General features: G+C 35.1%; 1 protein-coding gene across 1 annotated transcript in view; it reads left to right on the plus strand.

Annotated features, from left to right (window-relative positions):
- Positions 1 to 19,678, plus strand: part of LOC139982259 (uncharacterized) — a 39,805-nt gene extending 20,127 nt beyond the window's left edge. The window contains exons 16-23 of the mRNA XM_071994934.1: positions 1,620 to 1,739; positions 5,185 to 5,393; positions 6,392 to 6,468; positions 7,218 to 7,273; positions 8,204 to 8,323; positions 9,648 to 9,856; positions 17,212 to 17,288; positions 17,859 to 19,678. Coding sequence (XP_071851035.1) covers positions 1,620 to 1,739; positions 5,185 to 5,393; positions 6,392 to 6,468; positions 7,218 to 7,273; positions 8,204 to 8,323; positions 9,648 to 9,856; positions 17,212 to 17,288; positions 17,859 to 17,974 — 984 coding nt within the window. The 3' untranslated portion in view covers positions 17,975 to 19,678. The remainder of the gene's footprint in view (positions 1 to 1,619; positions 1,740 to 5,184; positions 5,394 to 6,391; positions 6,469 to 7,217; positions 7,274 to 8,203; positions 8,324 to 9,647; positions 9,857 to 17,211; positions 17,289 to 17,858) is intronic.
- Positions 19,679 to 21,923: the final 2,245 nt, after the last annotated feature.

Here is a 21,923-nt window from a genome sequence, read left to right on the forward strand (position 1 = left end):
CCAGTCCCGGTGTCAAAGTAGAGTGGGGGCAATTGAGCATTTCCTCAAACCAAGTCCTCACCTCCCCTCAATCGGCTCCGGTAAAGCAAGACTGAACCATTCTCCGTTTCGTCCATTTTCTGTTGGAAATATATTAGGCTAACAAAGTTCCGAACCGGGGTAAACTTGGAATCACTTGAAATTGAAATTGGATATCTAACGAATGCATGTCTTTGCTAAGTTAAAGTAGGTACACTACAACAAATATTTGGAATCGCTAGAGCTAAGTTATGTTGCAGAAAATATATATAAGTGTAATATTTCTTCCTGACATGTATTTTTGCTCTAAACTTGCTACAAATGCTAACAAGAACTATCTAAAAGTGTTCAAGTTCCAATGGTTCTGTACTCCTAGCCAGGAACAATGTACAGTAATAATTATCAACCAAATTTTCTTACTTTGTTGCTCAAAGAGTCAATTTAATTCGCTATTGAAATCGATCAATATCCATTTGATAAATGATGAAAGCACAACCATGGTTATATGACACTGAAGTTTAGTCAAAATTTTGCCTTTCGAGAAAATATTCATAAATATTGATTTGGTTATAATGCAGCATTCTTACAAATGCAAGTATTTGAAACGGAAATGCGTGCTTAGCTAACTAATCCCTTTCAATCCCCTATGTTAGCACTGTATGATATGCTTCTCGTTAGCCCTTTCAAATATGTAACGATATTTCGCTGAACATGTTCCAATGATTTAGTATGAATGAAATTTCAATTATCAAATAGTATTGTTTCTGTAATAAAACATAACATCTCCACCTGCATCATAATATATATATAATATCCACCTGTGTACATATACCAACAAGTAATGTTATGAATTATTATTTGCTTATATGGTTGATATACAAATATAGGGCCGTATCCACTAGGAGAATGGGAACAAGTATCTTCTCCACCAAAGTGTCTTTCATAACACACGCACAGCAAAGTTGTATTCAAAGATGTAGTTATAATGATAAAAATGACAGCAAAATTGTGCATCTAAGCAATCTATCCTTAAAATCATTTTCTGAATGGAAGAGGGCACACTTCTTCCTTCAGACTCCCCCACAAAACGACTAGTAACATAATTCCTTGTCCCTTACCCTGCCCATGTCTCCCGATACAGCCCTAAAACTTAAATACGTAACAGAGAGTATATCCTATATGGTGTCAATAAGACATATAAACACAATCGTTAACTTAAATTAAGTTCCGTGACCGGTGGTAGAACCAGTTTGAATATTATCCCCCTCAACGAATATTTTCTCAAGAGAATGGTATCTTCCTCCCCTTAGACTCCTTACCAGAAAGGACATTACAACCCCCTCCCCGCCCCCCGTTTTGCTTAACATCAAATCCGTACCATAGAGCAGAGTCCACAAGGTGTTATGAAAAGTCAAAAGTGCTTATTTAATTTAAGTTCATTTAATCATACAATATTTGCGTGATTATCAGTTCCCCCTCACTGATTTCATCTACCGTTAACATTATGTGAAATTGTGATACTCAAGGGAGCAATTTTAAACATTATAACTTGAAGTTCGTTCCTTATTATTAATTTCAAGACGCTTGTGTTTCATTTTCAGACTAAGGGTGAAAACAGTTTACGAGTTCTGTGTTCGAGTATTGTGTATCTAAGGAGAACTGATAGTAAACAACTCCAGATGTCTACGATATTGCTCCTTGAAATTGCATCAAGTCACAACGTAAGTCACTTATAATTCAACACAGCGATAGAAATATCGCTACTTTACGATTAATAGACCATTGCAATTTATTTAGATCAGTTATCATTGAAACTGTTGCAGGCGCGTAGCCAGGAATTTGCCAATGGATGGGCGAACCTGTAGTCAAATTATCAGAGCCGTATATTCTGCATCGAAAACTTTTTAAGCGTAGCGCCACCATGCTTGGCGCGAAGCGTACAAGAAAATTTTGGCTGAAAATGCTTCTCAGATCGCTGGAAATGGCCCTTCCCAGGCCTTGTAAGCTGAATCTTAGCATTTTCTCTTTTGAAATTACTAGCGATATCATAAAAACATAAACAAAAAATATGCTCAAGGGGAGGGGGGGGGGCGACTGCCCCCTTCGCACCCCCACCCCTTGGCTACGCGCCTAAACTGTTGTCACTTTAAATGAAAACACATATAAATAGGCAACACTAACCCTTCTCATAACGGTACATCGCAGTATCACGTGTCCATTACAAGCAACGAATATTATACTTGATCTAAGGCTACAAATCTGACCGAGATGAATAAATGTTATTTATTCACCAAGCGTGAGTGTCTGAGTAAGTAGGGACTAGCACAGATGTGACACGATCTACCGTTTTAGCCGAGGATATCACTGATTTTACTACTTAAACACCCCACGACACACAAAGAATATACACCTTGATATGACAAAGTGACGTCATTATGTGCCTAAGAAATATAATCATTAACCTAAGTGATGATACTGTCAATAATGTATGGTAGACTATGAAACAAACACGAAAGGGGACCGATCATTTATCTCCAAATGTTTCAAAAATAGCTATAATTAGAAAAAGAGTTGAAACCCTGCAGACCGAGAGATAACTATAAATCTATCATCAAGGTTGTCGTTCCTATATCCCTAGTCTTCAGAAAACACCCTCGATCCCTGTAACATTTGTTTAGGAAGTGCGCCCTCTATTTTGCACGAGCAATCGATATATTCCAGTATTTTAATATGCATGTACGAAAGTGCCATTTTCATTCTTTATTTGAATTGAAAAGGACATTTATTTGGTTTGTCCATTTAATATTGGCTTATTAAATTTACAAAAGCTTCATGTAACTTGGTACAGTAGAAGGAACGTTTGAAGAATAGCAAAAGCCTGAACAATTTAAAACATTTGGAAACTTCCATTCACCAGTACACTCAAACAACAAAACACCTGTTCTCAAGTTTAAACAAAGCCGCACAGTGAACGTTGATCATCTGCGCACGTAGACGTACGAATCGATTCCCGTAGGGCGGGTCAAATAGAAAGTACGTACACTCTGTGTGGAGATTCAGTTCGTTACTAGTTACACGTTCACACATACATGTTTATCGTTATACTGTATGGCTGCCAATGGACTTACACCGCGTATGGTTTGCTGCTGTAATTATATCGACTAACGGTAATTATAGGTCTATTTAAAGTCAACAATTATAGGCCTAGGCATGCTTGTGAGATATTGTGTTTTCTGTAATATTTGTCGTTGCATGAATGTCAAAGGAATCACTTCTTTATGTGACCTTGCCTGTCTGAAATGACTGTTTTAGCTTAGGCCTAGGCCCCACTATAGTATTACTTAGGTTACGTTCGCTCTTCTTGAAATTGGAGCCTAACGAAGTAAAACAAAATAGAAACGTTAGCATAGTAGAAATTACATGAAACAGTTAGATGACAAACCAGAAATTAGATCCAAACAATGAGCTTGTTGAACGCACAAAAGAACAAGTAAGGCCTAGGCCTATACTCAAACATATAGACATCCGGTCATATGTTGCCGGTAAACTTCCTTTAATGTGTTCAATTAGACAACGTCTAGCCGAACAAAATGATAATATGTTTCAAGCTCATCAAGTTAATTTATCTTTTTTTTTATTTCTGTGTTATTTGAGACCGTTTCATATGTATTAGTGACCAGTATAAATTTCCACTCTTTTGCATCGACAGCGTTAATCATTATTGGCGTTACATATTACTTAGGCCTATTGGTTTACGTTGTAGCCTAACGTCAGTTTAAAAAAAAATGTAGGTATAACAAATAACGTTAGCTTTTTAAGGGAAAATAAAAATAAGCAACAGGTTTGAGATCTAACCCATTTCACACGCGTAGGCCTAGGCTACGTCTTAAACACGTCACATGATACCGGACAGTGCCGAGTTAAACTCAGGGTGTGAAGAGTTTCATTATCAACGTGTTAGCCTTCGTAATGTAACGTTAGACTTAACCGTTAGCTACGGCTAGTATAAGATTCTCTTACCGGGAAAAGTAAGAGCTTAGAATATAGCAGTATGTATATCCTCCGCCAGCCTTTTAAATTTAATTTAATTATTGTATCAGTCATAAAATTAGTTTCCAACTTTATACTATATAAATTATATACTGTGGAGTGTGGGCCTAAATAGACAAATGAGGTAAACTTGGTAGCAGTAAGGATGGATGTGTATTACTAATCTAGGCTAGACCTAGGCTAACAGTAACAGTAGGTCAAAAGTAAGATATCAAAAGGTAAACAGTATCAAAACTGGAGGTAGGCAAAATTGAATAGGAAAGTTAAACTCAAATGAGTCTATACAATTACATTATAATAAGATATGACGGTGGCTTCGTTCATACTGTTTAGGCTTAAGCTAGGTTATTTTAAACCGGGCCGGCCATCTGGCTTCGCTTTTGGTTTGTCGGTCGGCTGGAGAGTGGAAAGTCTTACATATGTACGCCACAAAATTAATAAAGCCCTATATAATCTTTCTGTCTTTACAATGATTGGAAATTATTTAATCTTTGTTATTACGAAATTGATTGCAAGTAGGGTATAGGCCTATACGATTAACACACGTATCGAGATTGGCTGTATCTCCCGCGAAGGAAACTCCTTTGTAGTGGGCCACTCACGGCAGGAACGCTGTCGAGTCTCCGCTAGTGTGGCTGTAGGAATTAATGCACTGACTGACAGGAATGAAACGATGTCAATAGCATAGATTATGAAATCTACAGAAATAGTTAGCGTATGTGCTAAATATAATATTACAGACCGAATATAAATATTTATGATATTGTTTTTTACTTTAAGCTAAATTTCGTCATCTTACGAATTTTATTTTAATAAAATCATCATCATATCATGTTTTTTTTATTGGTTTGTTTGGCAAGCAAGTTTGAAAAAAGTCACCACTCTTCTTTTTATTTGTATTAAATAATTTAAATGAATAAAATTCCAAATATTATGAAAATCGAAAAAAATAAGATAATCACAGAAAATTCTTTGTTAAATTAATGATTACTTGTATTGCTTTTTAAAGCATTTTGTGTTCTATTTCATATACGTTGGATATCCGTCATGTGTATTTATCCATCATGGATGAACTATAAGATAAGTTAACTGTGATCTTTCTTTCCTATTCTTCAGATTCCAATATCTGAGCTATTCCTACAATGGTCCTTCAGTGGATTTGACGGTGAAGATATCAGACTTGTGTCCGGTCTTAGTTTATCGAGCCTATCATCAGTAGAGAAGATATCCATCATAGCAGGATTACAGAAACAAAAATTTACAGAGGAAGAAGTGATCGGACTAATAAAATATGGAATCCAGTCACCAAGGTTCAAGGAACTATGGTAAGGAGAAAACATCGTGACAGGCCTTGGCAGATAATACGTGGGTAAGAGGGGGGGGGGTAGTCAGAGGGTAAACGTATGGGGTACATAGGATGGGATAAAGTAATGATATTGTGCAGTGATATTTTTTATATTTTAGTTAAAGTTAAAAAGGCTTGTGTTGAGAGGTGCGGTTTGAAAAGTTGCAATACTTTAACTTATCTTTAAGCTAGGAAATATATAGAATTATTTTTAAGCTGGGAAACATCGTGACAGGCCTTGGCTGATAATATGTGGGTAAGAGGGGGAGAAGGGTTAGTCAGAGGGTGAACGTATGGGGTATATAGGAGGGAATAAGATTAGGTTTCGTGCAGTGATATTTTTATTTTAGTTTAAATGTACAAGTCTTGTGTTGAGACGTGCGGTTTGAAAAGTTGCAATACTTTAACTTATCTTTAAGCTAGGAAATGTGTTCACATCATATTTCATTACTGATTGTGTAGTGTACAGCACGTTAGGCGTTTCCACACGTTAGGATGAAACATGGTGAGTTTGGTGGGGTGAAGGGGGGGGGGGGATTTGTAGTATAATAGGAACAACAAATAACTTTAGAACTTATAAAGAAACTAAAACTACAAGAAAAAAAATTAAGATAAATTATTACTTAAAAATCTAAAACGAAACATGGGAAGATTATCAAGTTTATGGCAAACGAAAAAAGTATTGTTTATTTTCAAATACTATTATTTGTAATAAGCTTAATAATATTTGCAAGAGTTAGGCAACTTTAATTAATACATATACTGTAAATAGTTAAAAATAGCAAATTAGCAAATGTTAATGGGAGGGCCAAATGAGGGGTGGTGGAAGGGTTGTTTGGCCATCGTAACTAGTTGCAAATACCTGTACCTTGTCAACAGGCAAATTCATTGACCTCCATGTTATTTATTAATGTAATGACATCAGATATGCATTCAATATTTAAATATTTACTTTCCCTGCTTTCTTTACCTTTGAAGGCTTCACAACTGTAAACTGCCGTCATCGATAAATCCAGACATCATACCAGAAGAATCAAGATCAAGGAATATTAAAGGTACTGTGTTTACATAAGAATTAAAAGAACTATTGACCAAGTAGATTGCTTTTATTGCAATGTTTCACAGATTTGTGACACGAGAGGGAAGTGTGGTAGAGGAGGATTGGGGGTGTGGGGGGGGGGGGGACTAGTATAATGAGATATTTGTTGGTAATAATGAATCTAGAATGGGGATCCAGTGGTAGATCTTGCATACAACAAACAGACTAGTTCTGTGTGGGGGTAGGGTGGAATGGGGGGGGTGTAGGAGTTGGACTTCCTAAAAGTTCCTCCTTATATGGTGTTCCTTGAGCTGATTTAAGCAGCTTTTTATCAAGTCCCTATATATATTAAAGTAATATCTAAGAGATTTAGTGTTTTGAGTAACTTAATATATTATTGTTTATCCTATAAAATAATGACTGTGAAGTAAGCCAGAAGTATTAGGCAACGAAGAGATTATAATTATTGGTTGGATTACTAGTGACTGTTAATTTCTAGTACTTTATTACTAATTAATTAGTAGAGAGAGCATTTCCATGGTTCAGTTTACTGATAAATGACCCCTCTAGTACAGGTACATACAAAAAATGTTAACAGTAAAAGTGTGTGAAACAATTAAATATCGAATCTTATGTATTGTTTAAAATAAGTCATTTTTATCTATGATAAGAAACAAATTTATATGGAATCTTAAGTATTGTTTAAAATATGTCATTTATATCTATGATCATTTATTGATTTTATTATTTCATCTATTTTTACAGTCATATCATCGAGTGAAGCTCGTTACCTTGATCTGATATCTGGTACATGGAGGAAGGTTTGTAATATTTGGTATTTTTTAGTAAATAACAATCATTAATAATGTAAGTTTCTTTCACATTTCCCTGTGATACTGTTATTATTAGTAACATGCAGAAGAGTAACGTGGTTGAGGGGTCAATCATTGTCAAAACATAATCATAAAAAGCCAGCATCCTTGAGAGTTATAAGCATATATTGTACTCCGGTATGGAATATTCCGGTGACAGACGATATGATTCTTACAGGAAAGAAAAACAATATTCCACATTCCTAGTTCTCAATATCTTGCTCTTAATTCTAGATACATTTATTTGGATCTGAAAGATTACATAATTCCAGGAAATGAATCTCGGTCAAAGTCATGTTCTTTAAAATCTTACTTTGTTTTGCTGTTTTTTTTTTCTTTAATCAGGGCCCCGTTTTATAAAGGCTTACGATCGATCTTAAGTTTGATATATTGAGCGTGTTCTTTAAAATCCTTCTTTGTTTTGTTTTGTTTTTCCATCATTTAATCTGATTAAATTAGAATAATCACTCAACTGTTATTGTACTTGGAATTAAAGAGATTCTTCAGAATGCATTTTGTTAGTAAAAATTTCTTCTTTTTTCCCCCGTGGAAAATGTCTGTGCATTATTTTTTTTGCAACATAATTAAAATGATGAGTTCATATAATATTACCTTTCTAGATGCATTCATTAATTTTAACATATATTTAAAAAAATAAAAATATCGTTAAACCCGTTAAACCTAGTGTGAGAGCTTTACTTTGTAGGAAGTAAAACATACACATATAAAAAGCAAAAATTAACTAATTTAACAAATATCTGCTGAATTAACCGATAAATTAAACTACGATATTAACACCAAAATTCATTGTCTCTTAAACGCCTCAATTTTACATGATTAGTATTCTATTAAATAATTATTATTTCTTTATTTCAATAGCCCGATGACATCCAGACTATTACAGAGATGTGTTCAGATGCTTTGACCATCCAGAGAGACATCAGTGAGTCTATACAGAGGTCAGTCATAGAGCTCCTGGTGGAAGCATCCAATCATGACGTAAGTCAAACATAAAGGGATATATCGAATAAATATATCAATCAATACAAGTTTAAATTATATACAATCGTTGAATGTCTTAATAAGAGGTTAGATCTCTTTAAATAATTATTAATTAGTAAACTGTTTAAATTAGAACAAGGAAATACAGGTTCAACTCGATAAATATTTTTATGCTCTAGATAAGACAGAATCGTAAATACAAGTAATAAATATAAATAAAATAATAAACTACTGGATATAGTGTTTAGGATAATAAACAATAAATAATCATTATTAAATTCTTTTCCAAGGTTTCTATCCAGCAATAGTTCCTGTTTATATATTACCTTAATTAATTTTTTCGTTCAAAATCTTCCCAGAAAGTGAAGTATAAAATAATAATTTAAGAAAGAAAGGGTCAATGAATTGTTTCCTGTTTTACGGGCTCGGCCGAATATGTTGCTTTGTTCCTTTAAATAAGAACAGAAATGGAAAGTAGTAGAATGCCTCAATAACAAACTGATAATTAAATATAAAATGTATAAATAATTTAACAGTTCACTAAAGAACCAATCCCACCTCAATCAGATCTTCCTTTCACAAATTAAATAAATTATATTAAAAGTAAACTAATTTGGAACATATTAGTTCTGTCTCAAACAACCTCCCCCCCCCCTCATCCCCCTCAAACACATCTTACATTTAAAATGTGTAAGTAGTCTGCATGCTCCCCCACCCTCAAACACCCCTCCTTAACCACTCACACCCATCCCTACCCAGTATGACACTCATTGGTCCATTTATCTCTCACCCCTTGCACACGCTTTGACAATAACATCATAACATTCCCGAGGGTAAAACATATCCACGCCCTCTCTTGCACCAAGACACCCTCCTAATACCCCGACCAAATATCACTTTACCTTAACACACCCTTCCTTACCATAACACACCCCTCCCTACACCACTGACATCCCTTGGTCCGTCCATCCCTCACCCCTCTTACACACATTTAATTCATTCTATAAAATAACAATGACTGATCTCTGTAATAAACCTAACCCTCTTGTTTACCTTTTAAAATCTTGAAATGAAAACAAAGATAAAGCGAAGAAAAAACACACTTTTACGAATAAAATTTACTCTTTTTTACAAATTCAAACCACTAATTATTAAATAATTAACAAAAGTAGATGAAAATAAACAAAATATAATTTATTAATATTAAATTAAAACAACAATAAAGTTAATATTCCTATATTAATAATGTTATATTTTCAAGTATTTATCCTGTAAACAAACATGATGATATTAATTCTATGTATTATTTTCCTTTCTTCAGATTCCCATATTCCAGGTGACTCTAGTCGGGTCCTTTAGTAAGATTGATGAAGATGGGAACATTATCCTCTCTTCTGGTCTCTCTCTACCAATCATAACATCAATAGAGAATATGGTCATACAGACAGAGGATGGGAGAGAAATGAATAAACATGAAGTTAATGGAATATTAAACTATCTACAACACTCTCAAAGATTCAAGCAACTGAAGTAAGTATAATTAATAAGTATGTAAATAATATTAGTAATTAATGAAAACACTAATAAATATTAATGATGTAAACAAGATAGGAATTACTTATATAGTAAATATTTAATATTTATTGAAGGTCTATTGATAGGTGTATGTAAATGGAGAAGTAAAAGAAAACAAATAAATAATAAATTGAATAAACAAATAAACTAACAATGTAAGAACAGTCATCAGGTGAGGAATATGATTAATAGGAGAATAAAATAGAGACAACATGAGGCAGAAACAATTAAACTTTAACAATAAATAAAAAAAAATTAAAAAAACATGAAATGCATTGAAATAAAGAGATAGCAGTCCCTAGCTTATATGTAAAAAAATAAACAATATATCTCATTGAAACAATAACAGCAAATTAGGATTTAACTACACCTAGATATGAGGAATAAATCATTTAAGTAACCATCATCTTAGAGTATGTAAAACGACTTTTTAAAAATAAAATAAATAAACACAAACTTTGATGAATTAAATTAACATAATTTCTTTAAATGAAATAGGCTGGAACGAAAAAAAAGTCAACTTTGTTATACTAAAGCTCAATATGTTCCTCTTGAAAAGGAGGAAATTGTCTTGAATAATTTTATAAATTAATTGTTTATTATCGCACATTTATTTTAAACTAAAACAAGACAGTGATACATATTAAACATATCGTAGTTGGCCTCATCTATTAATACGACACCTCTCTCAACTAAACTACCCTAAGATTTCCAAAATCCACCCTTTCCCCACTCCCCCTAAACCAAACTATGCTATACCACTTACCAATTTCGTTAAGCTATGTTTAAACACTTGGAAACTTATCTACCCCCCATACACACTCCCCCACACACACTACGCCCCACACATACTACCCCCGCACACACTACCCCCCCCCCCCACACACACACTACCCCCCCCCCCCCCCAACACACATACTCAGCAAGGTCTCCTGTCATACTACTATTGTCCGTCTCTTCTGATCAGCCTGTCGTCACCTCCTCCACTCCAACCCTTTGCTCCCTCCCTTCCGCCATGACAGACAACTCTTGATATATGCATATTGTTGTTAGCCCAACTAACATTACAGTCAATCCCCACACAGTAGAGACCAATCAAACAGTCTATATGTAAATAACACTCAAAATCAGGTATATATTATTTTATAAACAAACAGTACATCTGTGTAAAGAATAATCTCTAAGATTTTAATGTAGATCCTTACTAACATCGCAGTATTTTCCTGTCCCCTACCAAACAACCCCCCCTCCCTCCCCAACCCACCACCCTCCCTCCCAAACCTACAAGGCCAATAACCATTATCTTATCTCTATATACTCTACATGGTGTGTGCTGTTTACGTGACCCGCCCCGCGGGAACCAAAAAGCTACGTTGTGTCCAAATAATCTAATCTATCATATATACCCAATACTGTACACATTTATATCATACATTTGTACGTTAAAAATTTCCACTCTTTTCTACTCAGTAAACATTTTGTTTGATCGCAAAAGTCTATTGAACTTATTTCATCATTATTTGTTCGTGCTAACGATGTACACTGACTGTACTGACAAGTTCAATAGTTTAACATTTTCTTTTGTTCGACACCTGTCAATCAAATACTTGAACAATACAATGAAAAGAAGTTGTATTCATTGGAGTAGACGCGCGCGCCTTCCAATGAAAAGAAGTTGTATTCAATGTAACAGCCCGCGCGTCCTTAATAAAAACACCTGGAATTTACTGACAAACAAGTCCCTGGAGATTGCAATAGATACGTCACGTCTAGACACTGTCTGGTTTTCAATCGTTGGTAGGCCTTCCTGATGTTGATTTGATTCTGTGAAGAACATTTTTTTTTAAGTATTATTTTTTTTTTCGTCCTTTTTTTGAAATTAATAATTGTTGAAGAAAGGAAAGAGAGAAAAGATAAGGGTATGTATGAAATTAAAAAGAAAAGAAACCAAAGGAAACAAGTGTATAGGGATAATAAATTATTATTATTATTATTATTATTATTATTATTATTATTATTATTATTATTATTATTATTATTATTATTATTATTATTATTATTATTATTATTATTATTATTATTATTATTATTATTATTATTATTATTATTATTATTATTATTATTATTATTATTATCATTATCATTATCATTATCATTATTATCATTATTGTTGTAAAGACTTCCCCAATAATTATAACAACGGTCTATATATATATGAAACATCACTACATCACTAGATCATGAAAAAAACAATTATTTGATGGTTCATTGACCATTGTTTATACTTAACAAACTTGGACATTATGGAATTCGGGGAATTGTTCATAAATAGCATACTAGTAATTTGTCCAATATTGGGCCGATAAAGTCTTAAAAAAAATCATTCAAGTTCCATAATAGTTTTAGATTTGACAATAAATTATTTATTAAAGACGGAAGTAAATATTTGCATATTAACTAGCATAGTCCTATTAGTCCCTCCAACACAAGTAATAACAACGGACCCAAGTCCTTGTAACCAAGTACAACATAGCAAAAAAAGAAAACATTACTTCATCTTTCAGACCTGTTTTAATCTCAATCTGTTAAAATAACACGAACACATCTACCGCACCTAACATTGATCCCTCCACCATAGGCGTAGGAGGCGGGGGGCTGGGGGGGGGGGGGCTGCAGCCCCCAACCAAATTTTTTGGCGAAAATTCGGGCAATATGCTGAGAATTTTTCGGGCACCTACTGGAAGAATAATAATTTGCAGTGTTTTTCATTTTTTGGGGGGTGAAAATTCGGCAATATGCTGAAAATTTTTCGGGCATCTACTGAAAGAATAATAATTTGTAATGTGTTTTTCAATTTTTTGATGAAAATTCGGGCAATATATGCTGAGAACTTTTTCGGGCACCTACTGAAAGAATAATAATTTGCAGTGTTTTTCAATTTTTTTTGGGTGAAAATTTGGGCAATATGCTGATAATGTCGAAAGCACCCCTACAGACCATTTACTCCCCCCTGACCAATACCCCTAAGCTCCGCCACTGGCACCTACTGAAAGAAGAAGAATTTGCAATGCGTTTTTCAATGGTTAAACTTTTATCATCGTCGTCGTCGTCGTCGTTGTAAAGACTTCCCCAATAATTATAACAAATATGGAAGGGTAATAAGACGGAAAATGATTTTATGTTATTGGCAGGTGATGTAATAACTGATGAATGCGTACCGGTATATGATATGCACATTAACATGTGGAACGCGCGCGGAACGCGCGAAAAAATGTTGATTATATTTTTCGGGCAAGTCGTTACAGCCCCCCCCCCCCAAATCAAAATGAGGCTCCTACGCCTATGAATGCCCTCCACCCCGTAACTACCCCAACTAGACCCTGTAATACATTACTTCCTTTACTCCCTTATTTCCTTTTGCAATATAAGCAATTTCCACAGCCCACTCCCCACCTTACTCTAACCCTATCATGTTCCACTTGTGGTTGACCCCCTTCCCGCTGATATCTTAACATTTCTTCTACGTCATTTCTTTATATCATCTCATTATCATTACTTATGTATTTGATCTTCGTTACCATAAGGAAGTATATTTCAGTATTGCGACTGTCCCTTATAGTTCGTACTTTTTATTTGTATTCATCTTTTGCAGTACCATCTAACCACCCCCCCCCCCTCACCCGCCCATGCCCTGCCCCGACGTGCGTCTATAGTGAGAAAAGCAAAACAAAATTTAAAGAGCAAAGTCTATTACCTGTGACCTTCAGTATTCTAGGCCTTTCTCTCTCTAATACACGCACACATTAATTTCATCCAGATATGACTGCCTCACCATACTCTGAAGAAAGTGTTATCCATGTTTAGGAGTCAATATTCTACTACTATATTACCGTACAGTGATCACGCTGTTTCTACACACACTGTGTGTATCTGACATATGACAACTGTGTACAGACCAACTAGTGATGGTTAACTTGCCTTTCATTATAATCTCTATTAATATTATGATGTACACTGTATTTCAAGCTCATTGTATTCTTTATACATGACCTGTCAATCGCGCGGTAATACGTCACGTGACTAAACGACTGCAGCTCCGGTATCTGGATACGTCAATGATCTGTTGTTCTGAAGGTCATTTTGACAAGTACTAAATATGTCTCTATATTATTATTATGTTAGCCATAAGATGTTTGGAAGAAAACGATACTAACTAAACATCTTATACGATTTCATTAGGCCTATTACTATATCGAAAACGATCTTAATAAATTGGTGGAATATGGTTCAGTCGGTGGATTTTTGTATGCTGCCAGGAAAGAATAGGACCTCTAGTACTGGTGCTCCCCCCCCCCCTCCCCCTTCCACCCCAGTTTTTCTTAAACGTCACACAGCGTATTTCTTGTAGCAAGACTTTGCGTCTAGGGACCACACTCTATCTATCGTCTAACATTCTTATTTCCGGGTAGGAGCCCCAATGCCCTACGTTGGCTTAAATGACCCCAGGGCATCATACCCTCCATTATAAAAGACCACTATGGCCCTCATATCAAGGTCCATGCCCCTACTTTCATTTTGAACTTATCAAATATTATTTACTAGTACAACCTTCTGTTAGAGCTAATTTATAAAGACATAAATTATAGTGATCTAAACATACCTCAGAATGCATCATTTGGCTTCTATTTTATTTTGTTTTTAGTTTGGGGGTGATGTGGGGGCACCCTAGACCACTATATATGAGAGTTAGCTTCAGTGATGCTACTGCAGCACCCACTCAGTTACAAACATATTTAATTCACACCTGGCCTAGCCATAAACATTTAAGTCACTACCTAAATCAGTCTGGATATTCTCATTTTACACCGTATACCCGTCCCCCCCCCCCCTTATAAAATCATCTGCACGACACTGGGTTTCGTGATTAAATGATGGCATGTTGTAATTAGTTTACCAAATGTTAACGAATGCAACTGAGCTGAGTGGGTGGACCGTGTAGAGGACTGGGGAGTTGCTCCCCCCTCCCTCGTTCGTCTCTTAAACATAGCCCTGTATATACGTATATTCACAGTGCCTCAATATTCTTAGTGAAAACATTGGAGCACTGAATAACAATGAAACTGATATGCCTACATAAAAAACATGGACGTAATAAATATATTTATGAATCGTAGTTTCACATTAGACTACAACACTGTCCCATGATTAAGATGTTAGGAGACCTTTACGTTTATTGCTATTCTTTTAATGAATAGTTGAAACTAAAAGAAAAAAACTCATGGTCATCGCATACGCGTTCGTGCATATATACCGGTACGTGATGAGAGGTTAAACTAACCCTTGTTTTTTCTTTCTGTATGCCATTCCTATACGTACCTAGAATATTGAGGTTGTACACTAATGACTAATGAAATCACAAGAAATGATAAAAGTGACTTCGCTAAAAAGTAACTGAAATAGCGCATATCACATGTACAAGGTTCCACATTATCATAGGATAGGTCTATACTTTCCTTTTGGAAGTGAAAACTCAGAGGGGGGGGGGGGGATCTGGCTGCGGCCCTGTTTTAATTTAATGGAATTATTGAAATTAAGCCGGCACTTTCAGTTACTGATAAACAAACCTCAAGACAGAGCTTATCTGTACATCATGTACTATTCTAACATTTTCTCCCGCAAGGTAGAGTTGAATAAAATGTTTGATTCTACACGGACGGGATTAGTCTTTTAAACTACATTTAGCACGGTGATGTATATGAACACTCAAGGAAACACAACTAACGATTGGTAGTTAGGGTGGGGAGGATGGGGAGGTAGAAACGATGTGTAAAAAATGAATCATAGCTTATACTATTATGTAAATAAGTATATGAATTGATAGAGCACTTTATAAAGTAGTATGAAATATGTTTCCCCCATTGAGGGCGCTGTGTCATAATGGAAACATTTCTGTTGTGAATCTTACGGATCCGGATTCACAGCTTTGTCATTTTTCTAAACCTACCATCATTTATAAATCCCTTCATTCTCTGGCTCGTTCAACTTGTTCTAACTTTCTCACGTTCCACCAACTGATAGTAACCGGAGACATTAATCAAAGGTTTAATTAATGTTCATATGCTCATTAGAGAACATTTCATTGGCACATTTAACTTGCAATATAAAACATACCGTGTGCATTAAAATATGATCAGGAGATATACCACCACGTCTTCAATGTATGCATAAATGATATTTGTGTCATTCCGAATAACACTTAAAGCAAAATTTAACTTTAATGACACATTTTATGTAAGCTGACAATATTGCGGAAAAGAATGTTAATTTGTGATGTTTACTGTAAAGCTTAAAAAAAAAAACTTGTTCTGTTTATTTCTGAACGAGATATTGATGACGTAATTAGTTTACATATTCATGTGTTTGCTTGCTTATTCGTGGGTCTGTTTCTGCGTTAAGAGATTAACTAAATTTGCAGCAACTTACAGTTATATGCAAACGAAATTAGATATAAAAAAACTGATGTAATCAGTTTTCTATGACTAGTATTAGAAACTCTTTGGATTTTAGAAGAAGATATCACCTACACTTCCCTTTATTATACACCCCAAGCTTCTCCCCCCCCCCCTTCCATCCCCTTGAAGCGCCCTCGATAAGCCGGACATTCCTTCATATTGATATTATGTTGATAATGGTCGTTTCATTTCAAAAACTTATAAACACAAATATACGACTGGATAATGGAAGAGCAAATAATTTCATGATTTACTTTTTGTAAACTTTCTTCCTTCAGTTAGAGTTGGAAAACATGTCAGGTTACATCAGCGGCATCTGTCTGTTTAGACAGGCATAGTGTGGTGCCGTTTATGAAAACCCACAATGAACGGAAGAGGCCGGTTTGGAAAGAAGAGGGGATGGGGTGGGGTTAGGTGGGTTGAAAAGAATGAAACAGAGCCGTACTTAAACTTGTCTATTCACTGTTGCCCCACTGCAATAATTTATCATCAGTTTCCGATTGAAGGCTGGAAGTCATCATATAACCTTCTTGAGACTTTTGGAGTTAAATGTTTATCCTTTGTAAACAAGCATCCATCGTTTTGAAAATTCCGTTGTTTTTCAAAATCGTCCGTAGCCGGTGTGTTCCTGATCCTTCCTTATTTGGTTTTACTGATGTGTGAGGTTGTAACAGAGGAAGGAAAAACTATTGATGTTCTGCGTTCTAAGAGTTAATCTTTAAACTAAATCCAAGATATTAACAATTAAAGAAAGATGTAATAGCAAATGACTGATTCTATTTATCTCTCTGACTGTAGCCTACAGGACTGTCTGCTGCCCTCATCAATACCCGTCGGACCATCTCTATCCACACTAAAATCTCGGGGAGTGAATGGTAAAGTTCATATATGTATTAATCGATTAATGACGCTTTCATGTGTCATGTTGTTTACAGTTCAAACCATTCCCGTATTCGACATTTGATTGGGTTTTAGTTTCAGTCAAACCGAGGGCGCCATATCACCGGGTGTCATTGCCAGTTGCAGTAAACATGGACAGATATTCATGAGTCAGAAACTTTGTGAGCAAGGCCTTTTCTGATTGCGTACGTAATTAGAAATAGCATATGAAAACAGTATCGTTGGAAGCGATTTAAACATTAGGAGACAGAAAGCGATTTGGTTTGCAGGTCTTAGTTTTTTTGGCGGTACTACGGCGGTACTACTCAAAATTTCGGCCAAAATTCTTGAATTTTTCAACTGTTTAATCGTAAAGTAGCACCCCTGGTATATCGATTACATTCACAACAATTCGACTAATTCATCGAAAATTTGGCGATGTTTGTCGTAAAGTCCACTTTGTTTGCTATGACCGTAAATACGTTTTTAAATGATGTTTATGGTTGGAAATGTTAAAATGATGACAGATATTTCTTTAAGACCCATCTATTCAAATTTGATTTCAGTGTCAGACTGCTACATTCTGTCAAAATTGAGAAAAGTCGAAACACTACGGATAAAGAAAGGTATGAATATAAACTCGCACCATTACAGAGTTGAAACTAAAGATCCAACTGTATGATCTAGCACTGCCTTTTATTGCATCCTTTAGTTAAACATACAACTAAGGGCAAAATATTAATTCTGTACCTCCATCGCGAAAAACATACTTTAAAACGTGTTGGTAACCGCCCTTTGGCCTGGTATTGTGCTATGAATAAACGGCTACGAAAATGCTGAAAATACTTATAAAAACTATTAGATGGTTTCCAATTAAACAAAATGACACATGTATTGCAACATCGTTAAAACTTTAACACTAGCAAACTAATTACATGGTCGCGTGTTTGTGAAATAAGTAAATGTCTATTATTTTCCTAACGATTAATATCTTTCCTGATAAAAGGCGAATTAAAAGGTACGTTATCTTTATATACCTGCTGTATCACAGTCAGGGGCGTAGCGAGCGGGGGGGGGGGGGGGCTGCAAGTTAAAATTTTGGGTTTGTCGGCAAAAGGAGAAAAGGTGAAGAGAGCGGAAGGGGAAGAAAGAAGGAAAGCTGAATAGAGAAAAGGAGAACGGGAGCTTCTTTATCGGTTATTTCGATTTTCCAGTTCTTCATCTGATAAACTCATTCACCAATCCAATCACCCGACGCCTGCAAGTTAAAAACTCTATTGGCAAATAACTGATGTCACGGCCGTCAGTATAGCTACTGTAGCCAGGCTCAGCTAGACGAGTGCCAGATTCGCCGGCAACTCAGTGAAAGAAATGGAATGAAAGGCTTCCATATAGGCCGCAGCCCACGAGTCGTGCTATCGTGTGACAATGTGTTGTTATTATCCTCTGTTCAGAATGACGTCATCGCAGGTGTCATTCGTTCTTCTTGTGCCGACTGCCATAAAAATAATATCGAAATGGAATCTTGCCAAATTTGACTTAAAATATGCACCAGTATTGCATCTAAGGATGTTTCAAAACAAAAAAGAGGGACATCCCCTCCCCCATTTCAGTCACCACTTCCACATCCGTCGGCAAATCAAATTCTCCACACCCCCCCCCCCAACAAAAAAAAATCGCTACGCCCCTGATCACAGTGTGAGATAGATATGCTCCATGTTCATTACGGCAGATGTCAAAGGTATGTATGCATTATGCAACATGACGTTAAAGGTTTGAGATTTGACGGAATGGTAATTAATGGCAATTCTTAACAACTATTTCATAAGTATTGCAAAAAAGCAAATGTAATTGAAGAACCGTGTGATGATCTTTTCGTGCAACATGGAAACGATTTATAGTTTTGAAATATGGACTAAACTTGTGTTGTCTACATTATTGCATCGTCACCAAAAAACAAAATTCTTGTTTAATATTTCATTGTAGCTGTATGCTAACCAGGGAAGGGAATGTATGGGGGGGGGGTAATTGGGAACATCTACAATTTATTGGTGTGTAAAATAGCTCACCTACAATATGTCTGACTTCACCATCCTCCCAAAATCACTTTTCTAAAGGACATGTGACAACCCAAACTATCTTCAGCGAAAAGAAAGCATGTGCATCCCTAGAGACAATAAAGATCTTATTAACACGTGCTATGGTTGTTTCTATTGTGTATTCTTCAGAATGTTTCATTCATTAAATACATCATTGATATTATTTTATTCGTTATAGCCTATATTTTGTTTATGAATCTTCTTTGTTTCTTACAGTTGTCTGGACTCCTGATTCAGATAAGAATGATGAAGATTATTGGCTTGATCTAGACTCTGGTCGTTGGGAAGTAAGTAATTATTACATCTCCTGTATAATAATTATTTCATCAAAGTTGTTTTAATAACATATCGATATTGTAATTACTAGCAAGATCATGAAATTACCACTGACGTGGTACTTGAGTACCCCCAGACGTTTGTAACTCGGCGCAAGTCGTTGTAATGAACACAGCATGGCTTAGTTAAAGTAAATAATATAATGTGATGTCATTTAATGAAATAACTATAACTGTGATATATCAATAACTGTTTAATTGAGTCATGTATCGATTATCAGTTGATGGTTTCTGAATGAGAAGTAGTATAAAGAAAGTACTAATATATCGGGTGAGTAGAGACAAGTGAGCAAAACACGTTGAATTATGGATAAAAGGGATGTTGTCAACGAATATTGCTTAATAGACACTGTGGATTTAAGGGATGTAGTCAACACATATTACTAACTATATACACTGAGTGGATTAAAGGGATGTAGTCAACAAATATCACTAACATACACGGAGTGGATTAAAGAAATAGGTTCAACAAATATTACTAAATATACACTGGGTGGATTAAAGGGATGTAGTCAACAAATATTGCTAAATATGCACTGTGGATTTAAGGGATATAGTCAACATATATTACTAACAAACACTGAGTGGAATAAAGGGATGTAGTGAACATATATAACTAAATAAACACTGAATGTATTAAAGGGATGTTGTCAACAAATATTACTAAATAAACACTGAGTGGATTCAAGGAATGTAGTCAACAAATATTACTTAACATACATTGAGTGGAATATAGTGATGTAGTCAACAAATTTTACTAAACAAGCAATAGGTGGATTAAAGGAATATAGTCAACAATTATTACTTCACATACAATGAGTGCACTAAAGGAATATAGTCAACAAATATTACTAAATATACATTGGATGGATTAAATTGATGCAGTCAACACATATTTCAAAATTTGGACTGAAATGATACATACAATTGGTTTATCAAAAACTAAAAAAAAAAAAAATCATGCAATCAATGGACTTAAATTGACTTTATCAACACTGAATGAGGTACATTAACGTTATGTGGTGAGCAATCATTGCTAAAGATTGGATGAGTGGATTGGATCGATATAACTATTTTACATGATTATTCACTGTGTTGTCAACAGAACAATGTGGTGGATGCTTGGTCTGTTACTTTTCTCCTTGCTCTAGTTCAGGATCAGTGAATTTCTAACAAATAAACAATATATTACAGAACATATGCCGTACATAGTGTAAGTTTTTTTTACGTGAAGTCAAATTATCGACACAATGTTACAAATACATACAGCAACAAGTAAATAAGAGAGGTCAGGTTCCAAGAGGGACTGGGGTTCGTGGAGTCTATAGTCCCAGTACTGGGTCATTTTGGGTGTTGCTTTGGAAATTTGGAGTTGGCAAGGGGCAATATGGTATATGGACATTGCAAACACGAAGGCAAGGAACGAAAACTGACTTGAGATACTGTAATAGTAATGATTCAGTGTGAATAGAGGGATTAGTGCACGAGTTAGGTCTAGTTAGGTCATCTAAAGATTTGGCAATTGAATGTAGCATATGGCTTTAATTAATCATTCCAGAAGTCTGGATGAAGTTCCAATGTAGAAAACGCAGGTTACAAGCCTTCAAATGGGTATAGTATAAAGTGTAGTAACAGTCATCGAGGTAACGTGATGAAGTATTATCATACTAATGAGAGGTTTAAAATCATGTAAAAGACAAATAAAACTAAACAATCATTTGAATATTGGTTAAAATGGCGAAGTGAACACAAACTTATTCACATCATCGAATGAGTAGGGTTAAGGGATAGTAATCAATCATATATCTATAACAATCCAATCAAGCACTAGGTAATTAAAGGTACATTAAAACAAAACACATATATCGGTACTTATCTATATAAGCGACTGAAAGTAAGTTAGCAAACCAGTATAATGAATCATCAAGCAGAAATGTCATAGTAATGTATTCCCTTCTTAACATAATATTTATCATTGATGGTAAGGATTAAATGTTTAAAGAAGAAGCAACAGTAACTTATACGTAAACATTAGTCCTTTGTATTATAGTTGCCACTCTTATAAATCCACACTCGAAAATTTACGATTACCCCCACCCCCACCCCACTCTGACTAGGCCTATCACCAACGCATTATATTTGAATGATTTTTCTTCTTCTTTGTCCTGTAGAAGTATGGATCCTGGTAGATGAATTC

Source organism: Apostichopus japonicus, chromosome 16 (genome assembly GCF_037975245.1).
Source record: "Apostichopus japonicus isolate 1M-3 chromosome 16, ASM3797524v1, whole genome shotgun sequence".
NCBI lineage: Eukaryota > Metazoa > Echinodermata > Holothuroidea > Aspidochirotida > Stichopodidae > Apostichopus > Apostichopus japonicus.